Source organism: Pan paniscus, chromosome 6 (assembly GCF_029289425.2).
Source record: "Pan paniscus chromosome 6, NHGRI_mPanPan1-v2.0_pri, whole genome shotgun sequence".
Taxonomy (NCBI): Eukaryota; Metazoa; Chordata; class Mammalia; order Primates; family Hominidae; genus Pan; species Pan paniscus.
The window spans coordinates 187,411,083-187,423,951 of record NC_073255.2 but is presented as its reverse complement, the minus strand read 5'-3'; the positions used below and the strand labels follow the sequence as shown (position 1 = coordinate 187,423,951).

The window sequence follows — 12,869 nt, the reverse complement described above, 5'->3', positions numbered from 1 at the left end:
ACATCACCCGCATCCTAGAAGCCGCCCTCAGTGACGTATCCCTGTTTTTCTTGTCAGTGCCCGAGCACAGTCTAACTTCTTGGTCAGCCAGGATGTGCCTTCCTTGTATTAAAAACTTGCACTGATAATGGAAATGACTTGGGGATGCAGTTAAGCAAATGTGCTTGCAGGGAGGCAGCCACATGGGTGGGCTGGGAGTGTAGCTTGTGTGGGGTTTCAGGCTCCAGGGGTCTCTTAGCATCTCCCTTTCCATCCTGGCATGTGTGTGTGTGTGTGGGTGTGTGTGTTGGGCAGAGGTTCCTGCCCAGTCACTCCAATTCTGAGTCTCTCCTCATTCCCAGCAGCCCCTTTCCTGGAAGTTCTCACCTCTCCATTCTCCGGGGGATCCCCATTCCCAAATGTGCTGGTTACCACCAGCACCAGCGTCTCGTGTTCGAGGGACACCACGTCATACTCATCCATACACAGGACCTGTGGGTGGGAAGACAGATGTCCTGGGTGCTGTGGCCCCCGGAGGCCCTGCCCTCCTCACTCTGGCCTCCCTGGCAGTGCAAGATTCAGGCCCCAACTTGATCTCTGAACACCTGTGGTTCTGGGTTCCTCATGAGTCCTGACTTGTAACACTTCCTGTCCTCCAGGGCACCCCTGAAGATGCTGATAGAGCCCCCTCTTTCTAGCTCCCTGCTCCCCTGGGCTCAGCCCTACCCGGGGATCAAAAGCCTTCCGGAAGAGTCTCCCCAGCTGCTGTGCGTAGCTCTGGGCCCGGCCGGTCTCGGAGCCATACAAGATTGTCGCCTTCACTCGCTTCGCCATCACCGTGCCCATGAGCGAGGCGGAGATCTTCACGGCGCTGCGGGAGAGGAAGGTGTGAGGGTGTCCCGGGTGCACAGAGGCAGGGCCTCCCCAGGCAAGGGTCCAACCCCCTCACAACAGGGTTTTGGGATACTGAGTGGTAGGCCCAGAACACTGCTGGGGCAGGGTCCCCCAGGGTGTGTGGGGGAGAGCGGGGCCCCCAGGGTGTGTGGGGGAGAGCGGGGCCCCCGGGGTGTGTGGGGGAGAGCGGGGCCCCCGGGGTGTGTGGGGGAGAGCGGGGCCCCCGGGGTGTGTGGGGGAGAGCGGGGCCCCCCGGGTGTGTGGGGGAGAGCGGGGCCCCCCGGGTGTGTGGGGGAGAGCGGGGCCCCCGGGGTGTGTGGGGGAGAGCGGGGCCCCCAGGGGACCCACTTGGCCACTTCTTTAAAGGTCTTCTTCCTGGTGATGCCGGTGCCCTTGGCGGCACTCCCCTTCCAGGGGTCTGGCTGCAGAGAGATGATGGGGTTGGGAGGGGAGGTAAAGAAAAGGAAAGGTTAGAGGTCCCCAGGGGCTGCTTAGAATTAGAGCTGGGCCCAGGCTGGCAGAGCCAGTTAGGGTGGGCACCTGGTAGCGGAAGGCCGGGGACAGGAAATAGTTGACCATCTCCTGATGGAAAACAGGAGTGAGGCTGCCCGAGATGGGGGGCACGATCCAGGCCCAGTCTGCAGGGCAGCCCCCCCTGGCCTTCTGCTCATTCTCCAGGTGCTTCATGAAAGAGGCCGTGGCGGCGTGGTGGTCCACGATGGTGACTTTGGCCAGCTGGAAGGGAGAGAGAGGGGGAGAGGCTCAAACCAGACCCACAGACCTCGCCCATTCTTCCTCCACCACTCCGGTCACCCCAAACCACATGTGCCCTCGATTACCCCATATCTAACACACCCTGTGTCCCCTTAAACCACAATGTCACCCTCACCCCAAACCACATCACGCGTGGTCATGCTGCAGGTTCAACATGCAACAGCAGCTCTAATCTCCAGCATCTGCATGCCTGGTCCCCAAACCAAATAGCCCACAGAAATTCTCAGCAGGCCCCGGCTTCCTCAAACTACGACTCCTGGTGTGCCCTTGATCCTGGTATTTGTTTCCAGGATCCAGCGGGTCCCACAAACTGCAATACCCAATATGCCCTGAGAATCAGCATGACTGGGCATGCAGTAAACAGCAAGGTCCCTGGCACACAGTAAGCCACCAGATGACAGCGCCTGGAATAGTACCTGCCCTGTCCCCGAACTGCAGGCCAGTGTGCGCCATGGCACTGGGACTACGGAACTTCTTCTGCCTGTCCAAATCGTGCCCTAGTTTCTAAATGGCTGCCTCTCCTCCATCCCCCGCCCCTGCTGCCCCCGTACGCAAACCCTTTGCCTTCCTGGCCAGTCTGGGCCTGTGCACCTGGTAACTGTGCAGCACGGCCACGTTGATTTCCACTGCTGCCTTGTCTTTCCACAGGGACGAGGTTGTCCGGGTATCCAGGTCCATGCAGACAGCCACATCCTGGGGCAGAAGGGTGTGTGGCATCGGTAGGGACAGAGGTGATCACGGGGGTGGGGTGGGGAGACTATCTCTGTTTCCCGTGCATGGCTGGAAGGAGTGAGGTGAGTGGTGTCCATTGGGAGGCCTGGCTGCCTAGGGGGCTGGTTCAGGTTTTTGCCTGCGAAGGCACCTCAGAGCAGAGAGGGACTTTGGGCCAGTCGCTCCTCAGCTCCAGGCTTTAATTTCTCATCTCTAAAATGGTCTTAACCTTTTCCCAGTCAAGGTCCCCTTTGAGAATCTGATGAAAGCTCTAGAGCTATGGGTCCTATGCCTGAAAGAACAACTACACGTTCACACCCATCCCCATGCCCCCCTCACCTACACACTCACACCCACACCCACCCACTCACACCCACACCCACCCACTCACACCCACTCACACCCACTCACACCCACACCCACCCACTCACACCCACACCCACCCACTCACACCCACTCACACCCACACCCACCCACACCCACCCACAAACCCACACCCACCCACTCACACCCACACCCACCCACTCACACCCACAAACCCACACACTCACACCCACACCCACCCACTCACACCCACTCACACCCACTCACACCCACACCCACCCACTCACACCCACACCCACCCACTCACACCCACTCACACCCACAAACCCACACACTCACACCCACACCCACCCACAAACCCACCCACTCACACCCACAAACCCACACACTCACACCCACACCCACCCACAAACCCACCCACTCACACCCACCCACCCACAAACCCACCCACTCACACCCACACCCACCCACTCACACCCACTCACACCCACCCACACCCACCCACTCACACCCACTCACACCCACACCCACCCACTCACACCCACTCACACCCACACCCACCCACACCCACCCACAAACCCACACCCACCCACTCACACCCACACCCACCCACTCACACCCACAAACCCACACACTCACACCCACACCCACCCACAAACCCACCCACTCACACCCACCCACCCACAAACCCACACACTCACACCCACACCCACCCACACCCACCCACACCCACCCACTCACACCCACACCCACCCACTCACACCCACACCCACCCACTCACACCCACTCACACCCACTCACACCCACACCCACCCACTCACACCCACTCACACCCACACCCACCCACTCACACCCACACCCACCCACAAACCCACACACTCACACCCACACCCACCCACTCACACCCACACCCACCCACAAACCCACACACTCACACCCACCCACCCACAAACCCACCCACTCACACCCACACCCACCCACAAACCCACACACTCCCACCCACCCACAAACCCACCCACTCACACCCACCCACCCACAAACCCACACACTCACACCCACCCACCCACAAACCCACACACTCACACCCACACCCACCCACACCCACCCACACCCACCCACTCACACCCACACCCACCCACTCACACCCACTCACACCCACACCCACCCACTCACACCCACTCACACCCACACCCACCCACTCACACCCACTCACACCCACACCCACCCACTCACACCCACACCCACCCACAAACCCACACACTCACACCCACACCCACCCACTCACACCCACACCCACCCACAAACCCACACACTCACACCCACCCACCCACAAACCCACCCACTCACACCCACACCCACCCACAAACCCACACACTCCCACCCACCCACAAACCCACCCACTCACACCCACCCACCCACAAACCCACACACTCACACCCACCCACCCACAAACCCACCCACTCACACCCACACCCACCCACAAACCCACACACTCACACCCACCCACCCACAAACCCACACACTCACACCCACCCACCCACAAACCCACCCACTCACACCTACACCAACCCACAAACCCACCCACTCACACCCACACCCACCCACAAACCCACACACTCACACCCACACCCACCCACAAACCCACACACTCACACCCACACCCACCCACAAACCCACACACACCCACACCCAGCCACAAACCCACCCACTCACACCCACACCCACCCACAAACCCACACACTCACACCCACACCCACCCACAAACCCACACACTCACACCACACCCACCCACAAACCCACCCACTCACACCCACCCACCCACAAACCCACACACTCACACCCACACCCACCCACAAACCCACACACTCACACCCACACCCACCCACAAACCCACACACTCACACCCACCCACCCACAAACCCACACACTCACACCCACACCCACCCACAAACCCACACACTCACACCCACCCACCCACAAACCCACACACTCACACCCACACCCACAAACCCACACACTCACACCCACCCACCCACAAACCCACACACTCACACCCACACCCACAAACCCACACACTCACACCCACCCACCCACAAACCCACACACTCACACCCACCCACCCACAAACCCACCCACTCACACCCACCCACCCACAAACCCACCCACTCACACCCACACCCACCCACAAACCCACACACTCACACCCACACCCACCCACAAACCCACACACTCACACCCACCCACCCACAAACCCACCCACTCACACCCACACCCACCCACAAACCCACACACTCACACCCACACCCACCCACAAACCCACACACTCACACCCACCCACCCACAAACCCACACACTCACACCCACACCCACCCACAAACCCACACACTCACACCCACCCACCCACAAACCCACACACTCACACCCACACCCACAAACCCACACACTCACACCCACCCACCCACAAACCCACCCACTCACACCCACCCACCCACAAACCCACACACTCACACCCACCCACCCACAAACCCACCCACTCACACCCACCCACCCACAAACCCACCCACTCACACCCACCCACCCACAAACCCACCCACTCACACCTACACCCACCCACAAACCCACCCACTCACACCCACCCACCCACAAACCCACCCACTCACACCCACACCCACCCACAAACCCACACACTCACACCCACCCACCCACAAACCCACACACTCACACCCACACCCACCCACAAACCCACACACTCACACCCACACCCACCCACAAACCCACACACTCACACCCACCCACCCACAAACCCACACACTCACACCCACACCCACCCACAAACCCACACACTCACACCCACACCCACCCCCACAAACCCAGACACTCACACCCACACCCACCCACAAACCCACACACTCACACCCACCCACCCACAAACCCACACACTCACACCCACCCACCCCCACAAACCCACACACTCACACCCACACCCACCCACAAACCCACACACTCACACCCACCCACCCCCACAAACCCACACACTCACACCCACACCCACCCACAAACCCACCCACTCACACCCACACCCACCCACAAACCCACCCACTCACACCCACCCACCCACAAACCCACCCACTCACACCCACACCCACCCACAAACCCACACACTCACACCCACACCCACCCACAAACCCACACACTCACACCCACACCCACCCACAAACCCACCCACTCACACCCACCCACCCACAAACCCACCCACTCACACCCACACCCACCCACAAACCCACACACTCACACCCACCCACCCCCACAAACCCACAATTTCACACTCACCGCCTACACACATCCACACTCACACCCACACACCCACACTCTCACACTCGCCCCTACACACCCCACAAACCCACACTCGCCTACCCCTACAAACCCACACACACTCCCTACACACCCCACAAACCCACACTCGCCTACCCCTACAAACCCACACACACCCCCTACACACCCCACAAACCCATACTCGCCTACCCCTACAAACCCACACACACCCCCTACACACCCCACAAACCCACACTCACCTACCCCTACAAACTCACACACACTCACCCCTACACACCCCACAAACCCACAGTCACCTACCCCCACAAACCCACAGTCTCACAGTCACTGCCTATACACACCCACAAACCCACACCCACCTACCCCCACACACCCACACTCACCCACCCCTACAAACCCACAGTCTCACACCCACTACACACCCCACAAGCCCACACTCACACTCACCCACTGCACACGCCCCACAAACCCACACTCTCACACTCACCCACTCACACCCCCACACACACCCCTGCCACCCCCTACCCCTTTGCTTCAGTGGTTCTAGAGCTTGTCCTCAGTTCCCATTTAGGAGGCAACCCTGGACCTGCTCTGATTGGCCCTGTGGCTGGCATTTTGGGGATAGAGTGAGAGCCAGACTCCTGCCTTGGACAGGTGCGTTCGGTGCCCGAGCCCCATCCCGCACCTCACCTCCAGGATGTTGTAGCGGTGAGGGTCACACAGGTTCCTCGTGCCGATCTCAGTGCTCATGTACCAGCCACTGAAGGGGGCTGCGGGGAACTCCAGGCCCCCAATTTCCAGCAGCATGTTGGACACTGCTGGGAGGGCGTACCAGCGCAGGCCCAGGGCTGCAAACCACTCCAGCCTGGGGGTGTTGGGGTGTGGGATCAGCACCCCCTTGCAGGCCCTTCTTGAGAGGCTCAGGGATGGCCCCCTCCATCCCACCCAGTCAATCCCTTTGGTGCTCACGTGGGGTGCTCCAGGGGCACTTCAAGGACCAGCTCGGGGGGCAGAAGGAAGAGTTCTGGGGGCTCATCTGGGGCCTGCAGCAGCAGGGGCAGCACGTCGAAGCGACCGTTTCCTGGGGTCCAGCCGTGCTGAATGCAGAGCTGTGGGGAGTGGGCCAGAGGGGGGCCTGGGGCTGAGCCTCATGCCCTCCTCAGGGACCCCTCCATCCACTGTCTCCTGCCTTCATCTCCAGGGTCCCTCATTGGCTGGGTCTCCGTGACCACCCAGGCACCCCTCCTTTGGTGTTTTTCATCCTTTATCTCACCGAGGCTCCCCTCTTCCTGCCTGGATCCCCCGAGCCTTCTCCCACTGGTTTCCTCATTCTCCACCTTGGGGACACCCTCATGGGTGGCCCTCGGTGCCCACCTCGGTGATCTCCACGTTGGCTGGGTCCCCCCGCACAGAGCCGTCCTGCTGCCGGTAGCCCGCGTAGCGCACCAGCTGGCTGTTCCAGATTCGGAAGTCTCCTCGGCCAGGGCAGCGCTGCGGGAACACTGTGATGGCCGAGCTGGCACGCATGGGGAAAGAGCTGGTCAGAGCCCCGCCTTCCCTGCCTTGGGGAAGAAGGCTGGGGCCTGGCGTGGTGGGGGGCACTCACCGAAGGTTGCCCCGGTTGGTGGCATACTTGATGTGGTTGCAGATGTAGGTGAACATTTCCTGTGCAGACCTGCAGTCCCGGGCATCGAACACCTGAGCCAGCCGAGGCAGCGGGAGAGGAGGGTGAGGAGAGAGACGGGGGGTCTTGAGTATCAGCCCCAGAGGAGCTGCTGGTGAGGAGGCAGGGGCCATGGTTCACTCCATGGCGCCCTCCTGACCATTGGCAGCCACACTGATCCCTTCCTGCCCTGCTGTCTGACATATGTAGCACCATCCGGGCTGCTTCTCATCTCCTCCCTGGGCCAGGTGTCTCCCCATCCCTACGGAAGCTGACGTGGTATCCAGTACAGAGGAGGGACTCAGCCTCTGCCAAACTGATGCTTGGGTTAGGCACCAACGGATGTCTAAGAGGCCGCCTAGGAGTGTGGGCAGCAAATCCCCCATGATCCATGGCATTCAAGAAAGGACGGGTGATTCTCTTTGAGCACATGGATGGTGGGAAGGGAAGGCTGCACCAGAGGCCTCCTAGGACCCTGCTCATCCCGACATTCTGAGTGGAGGCCCCAGGAGGAGGCTGGGAGGTCCCACTCCTGCCTGAGGGAGGAGGAAACATGTGTCAGTGACAGGGGCAGGGGAGTGGCAGGGACCAACCTGGGGTCAAGGGAGGGACGCAGCTCTGAGTGGGGTCCACTATGGCAGCTCAGATGGATCGAAGTTGAGCTAAAGCTTTGAATGACTTAGAGGGTCAGGCAAGTGTCAGATAGGATTGTTTTTATTTTATTTGAGGTTCCTTTGGGATTCACTGGGCACGTGGCTTTATTTCAAACTCTTTGGCGGCCAGTGATGGTGAAGGAGGCCAAGGCCATGGGACCAAGTCCCCCATGGGGCAGCTTGCTTCTCTTAGTGCTGTGGTCACAGGCGTTCCAGTAACCAAGGCCAGCCCCGAGTCTGTGGGCTGGGGTGTGAGGGAGGGTGCGGGCCGAAGCAGGGGAACTGGGGTAGCAGTGGGTGTGGGTGAGGGGCTGCACTGGACTGGCCTGGCGGGAGAAGCCTTCTCTCTTGGGGGAGAAGCAGCAGCCAGGGCTTTTCCAGGAGGCTGCTCCTGCTACTGACAGCACCGCCCAGGGAAGCTCTGCTCAGCTGTCCTCACCCCCGCAGCAGGTCTAGACTTCCTCACCCCTGCAGCAGGTCTAGACTTCCTCACCCCTGCAGCAGGTCTAGACTTCCTCACCCCTGCAGCAGGTCTAGACTTCTTTCCCCTCCTCCAGCCAAGGCACTACCATAGGGCCTGATAACCAGGTCTTCACTACTGGGCTGAGGTTCCCCTGGGTGCTGAGGGTGGGGCAGTCCCCCTACCTTTCCAGTCTCTAAGGGAAAAGGCAAGGATCTCCCCCATAGTTTGGGACCTCCCAGCCCCCGGGAAGCCTTAGGAACTGCCCCGCCACCCTGCTCCCCTTTTGGTAGCGCCCGGGTCTCTCAGTCGCTGGCCAGCCGCACCTGCAGCTTCCCCCACTGGATCCGGCCCACGCAGCGGGGAGCGTTGCGCCAGGCCTGCTTGGCCCCGAACACCAGCTCGCTCTCCCTAAGCTGGTAGGTGCCTGTGGCTGCCACCTCGGCTTCCACCTCTTGAAGCCGCTGTTCGTGGGCCTGGGAGCCGCTCCTGGGGAGGAGAGGGGTGGGAAGGGGACAAGCAGGAAGTTGTGTGGGACAGGGAGGCCCTCCTCCAGGCTTTGTGCAAGCGCTGGGGGAGGGCGGGAGGGGCCCACGTGGTGTTAGGATCTGGGAAGGGAGTGGGTCATGGGAAGGTCGTCACGGGGTTTCTGGGGCCTCAGTGGGACAAGGGAGGCTGTGGCGTCCGGGAAGCTGTCACCTCTTAATGGAGCTGTAGTACTGGTTGATGAAGTCCCGGGCCTGACTCAGCAGCTGCTCAGGGGCCGGGGGGCCGGGGGAGGGCCGGCCCTGTAGTTTCCGTGGAAATACCAGGGAGCCCAGGCAGCGTCTTGGGGTGCAGGGCCCATCCTGGGTCGAGGGAGTGCAAAGGTCAGGACAGGCCAGGGTGCAGGGGTGGGATGGGAGTTGGGGGCAGGGAGGAGGGGTGCAGGGGTGGAACAGGGGGAGAGGGAGGAGGGGTGCAGCGGTGGGATGGGGGAGAGGGAGGAAGGGTGCAGGGGTGGGATGGGTGAGAGGGAGGAAGGGTGCAGGGGTGGGATGCGGGAGAGGGAGGAGAAGTGCAGGGGTGGGACGGGGAGAAGGAGGAAGGGTACAGGGGTGGGAGAGGGGAGAGGGAGGAGGGGTGCAGAGGTGGGATGGGGAGGAGGAGGGGTGCAGGGGTGGGGTAGGGGCAGAGGGAGGAGGGGTGCAGGGGTGGGATGGGAGCAGAGGGAGGAGGGGTGCAGGGATGGGACGGGGGAGAGGGAGTAGGAGTGCAGGGATGGGACGGGGAGAGGGAGGAAGGGTGCAGGGATGGGACAGGGGAGAGGGAGGAGGGGTTTAGGGGTGGGATGGGGGAGAGGGAGGAGGGGTGCAGGGGTGGGACGGGGCAGAGGGAGGAGGGATGCAGGGGTGGGATGGGGGAGAGGGAGGAGGGGTGCAGGGGTGGGTCGGGGCAGAGGGAGGAGGGGGTGCAGGGGTGGAATGGGGCAGAGGGAGGAGGGGTGTAGGGTTGGGACGCTGGAGAGGGAGGGAGTGCAGGGTGGGATGGGGAGAGGGAGGAGGGGTGCAGGGGTGAGATAGGGAGAGGGAGGAGGAATGCAGGCAGGGGACGGGGGAAGAGGGAGGAGGGGTGCAAGGGTGGGACGGGGCAGAGGGAGGAGGGGTGGAGGCGTGGGACAGGAACAGAGGGAGGAGGGGTGCAGGGGCTGGATGGGGCAGAGGGAGGTGGGGTTTAGGGGTGGGACGGGGGCAGAGGGAGGAGGGGTGCAGGGGTGGGATGGGGCAGAGGGAGGAGGGGTGCAGGGATGGGATGGGGAGAGGGAGGAGGGGTGCAGGGGTGTGACGGGGGAGAGGGAGGAGGAGTACAGGCGTGGGATGGGGGCAGAGGGAGGAAGGGTGCAGGGGTGGGATGGGGAGAGGGAGGAGGGGTTTAGAGGGGGACAGGGAGGAGGGGTTTAGGGGTGGGACGGGGGAGAGGGAGGAGGGGTTTAGAGGTGGGATGGGAGGGGTGCAGGGGTGGGAGGGGGAGAGGGGTGCAGGGGTGGGATGGGGGAGAGTTTGAGCCAGGGTTGGGGGTAAGGCTGGAGGCTGAGGGTCACCCAAGTCCCGTGCATGTCCCTCAACTCCTCTGGTTCTTCCCAGTCCTCTCCTCTTTTTGGAAACAAGGGACCAATTCAAAGAAGGGTTGAGCTTCCCTCTCCGGCCCCATCTGAGGCCAGGCCTTACCCACCCTTTCCCTGGAGACGATGGGGACAGGGCATGCCGGCCTTACCTGCTGCGCCTGGGCGCTGAGGGTGTCATAGGTGATGCTCCCCACCTCCCAGTTCTTCACACGAGGGAACTTGGGCCCCTCTGGGGGCTGGGTTAGCGGGGAGCTCGGGGGGCTGTTGGGAGCCAGGGATAGGGTCATCAGGAAGGGTTTGTTTCCTTTCAGCCTCCCCAGATGTCACCCGGAGGCCCCTGTTACAGCACTGGCGATCTCACAGCCCACCTGCCGCATGCCTTCTGGCTTTCCCCATGCCTTAGGAGCTAGAGGCGAGCTGTGCCTCCGTTTATAGACCAGGGTCCTGGGCTGCAGGGGCTGCTGGTGCTGAGCTCCTGAGCCCCTGACCCGAGGCTGAGTTCGCATCCCATCTGCAGCGCCCACCTCACCTCTTCTGGGGATGGGGTGTCCACCCCCCGCAAAGCTGCTATAAGCCCTACCCTGAGGGGGACAGAGCCTGGTGCTTGAGTGGAGGGAAGCCCTGCAGGGATTCCTCAGCTCTGATTTCCCTCCGCACTCACAACCCCTCCTGACAGCAGCCCCATGTGTGAAGGGAAGCCTCGCAGGCCTTATCACTTCCTCCCAGAGCCACCAGCGGCAGGGAGGAAGGGAGGGACTCAGGCCAAGGGTGCGCCTGAGCAGCAGGGCCCCGGCCCTCAGCCTTCCCTGCATAGCTGCCTGCAGCCCCAGCCTGCCCCCGGCCTGGCACCCCACCAGGCCTCCGGGTCTTTCCTCCCTCCTGGGACCTCTACCCCCGGGAGGACTCTTGTGGGAACTGCATGGTCCAGTTTTCGGGTGACAGCCACGAGGAGAGGGGGCTGGAGCAGGGGAAAAAAGCCTGGTGGCTCTGTCTTCTCAGCCTGCTTACCCCAAGGGCCTGAGTTTCCTGCCCAACTCTCTCCCTCTTCTGGGAGACCCCACTTTCTCACTCTCCTGTAACCACTGCTGTCAGCTCCTTTCTTCTCCAGCTAAATAATCATCGCTGCTGTTGAAGGCTTGCTGTGAGCTAGAAACTTACTTCCCCATGGAGTAAGTATTGCCATATCTCGTTTTATATAAATGGAGGTTCAGAGAGATTAAGTAACTTGCTCAAAGTCAAACAGCTCCTGGCGGCAGAGCAGCATTCAAACCCTGGCCAGATTCTATAGCTGGCACCCTTACTCCCAGCTTTCACCTGCCGACTCTGATCCTGGTCTCCTTTCTGAGCCTCCCAGACTGTCCTGTTCTATGCACATCAATAGCCCTTTTGCATTTGTGACCTGGCCCTCCCGGCTCAGCTACAAGTTCCAGACCTTCCCAGCCCCAGGCTTCAGGCCTTGACACCACCCTTGTTGCCCACCTGCTCCTAGCTGCCTGGCCCTTACCTGTGTTCTGGCGCTGGCGGGAGTAGGGATGCTGGGGCCCGGCTGGGCTCAGGGGCCGGGGTGGCTGGGCCCTGCTTGCCGCACAGCCCAAGGCCCAGCCCCAGCCCCAGGCCGCAGGGTGGCCCAGACTCCTGGGCCACGCTCTTCAAGTTGCCCATGTTACTGTGCGTCCACTCTGCTGCCTGCTCCAGCAGAGCCCTGGCCTTTTCCTTAGGAAGAGGGAGGGGACCGAGAGGAGGGGGCAGTGGGAGGGGGCTCTCCAGTGCTGGCCCTCGCCCCGCCCCTGTCCCATACACAATGGGACAGGAACAAGCCCGGCTGGGAGGCTCTAAAGCCTCAGCTCCACGCCCGCTGGCCTGAAGGGTGGGGGGCCGGACGCCTGGGTTCCGCTGTGAGGACTGAGGCTGATAAGTGGGAGCCCAGGTGTCCAGCAGAGCCCTGGGGCTGCAGCGTGGGGGCTGGGGCATTGG

The 12,869-nt window shown here is 61.9% G+C and overlaps 1 protein-coding gene across 5 annotated transcripts in view; it reads right to left on the bottom strand.

The window, feature by feature from the left end:
* The window catches only part of NOS3 (nitric oxide synthase 3), a 25,078-nt gene extending 12,209 nt beyond the window's left edge, over positions 1-12,869 (bottom strand). For all 5 annotated transcript variants that reach the window (XM_008967939.5, XM_034965243.2, XM_034965244.2 and 2 more), the window contains exons 1-13: positions 12,400-12,869; positions 11,045-11,156; positions 9,491-9,639; positions 9,118-9,280; positions 7,622-7,713; positions 7,390-7,531; positions 6,985-7,124; positions 6,706-6,880; positions 2,239-2,340; positions 1,414-1,608; positions 1,222-1,295; positions 706-850; positions 367-471 (exon numbers count right to left, since the gene is read on the bottom strand). In XM_008967939.5, coding sequence (XP_008966187.3) covers positions 367-471; positions 706-850; positions 1,222-1,295; positions 1,414-1,608; positions 2,239-2,340; positions 6,706-6,880; positions 6,985-7,124; positions 7,390-7,531; positions 7,622-7,713; positions 9,118-9,280; positions 9,491-9,639; positions 11,045-11,156; positions 12,400-12,866 — 2,061 coding nt within the window. In that variant the 5' untranslated portion in view covers positions 12,867-12,869. The remainder of the gene's footprint in view (positions 1-366; positions 472-705; positions 851-1,221; positions 1,296-1,413; positions 1,609-2,238; positions 2,341-6,705; positions 6,881-6,984; positions 7,125-7,389; positions 7,532-7,621; positions 7,714-9,117; positions 9,281-9,490; positions 9,640-11,044; positions 11,157-12,399) is intronic.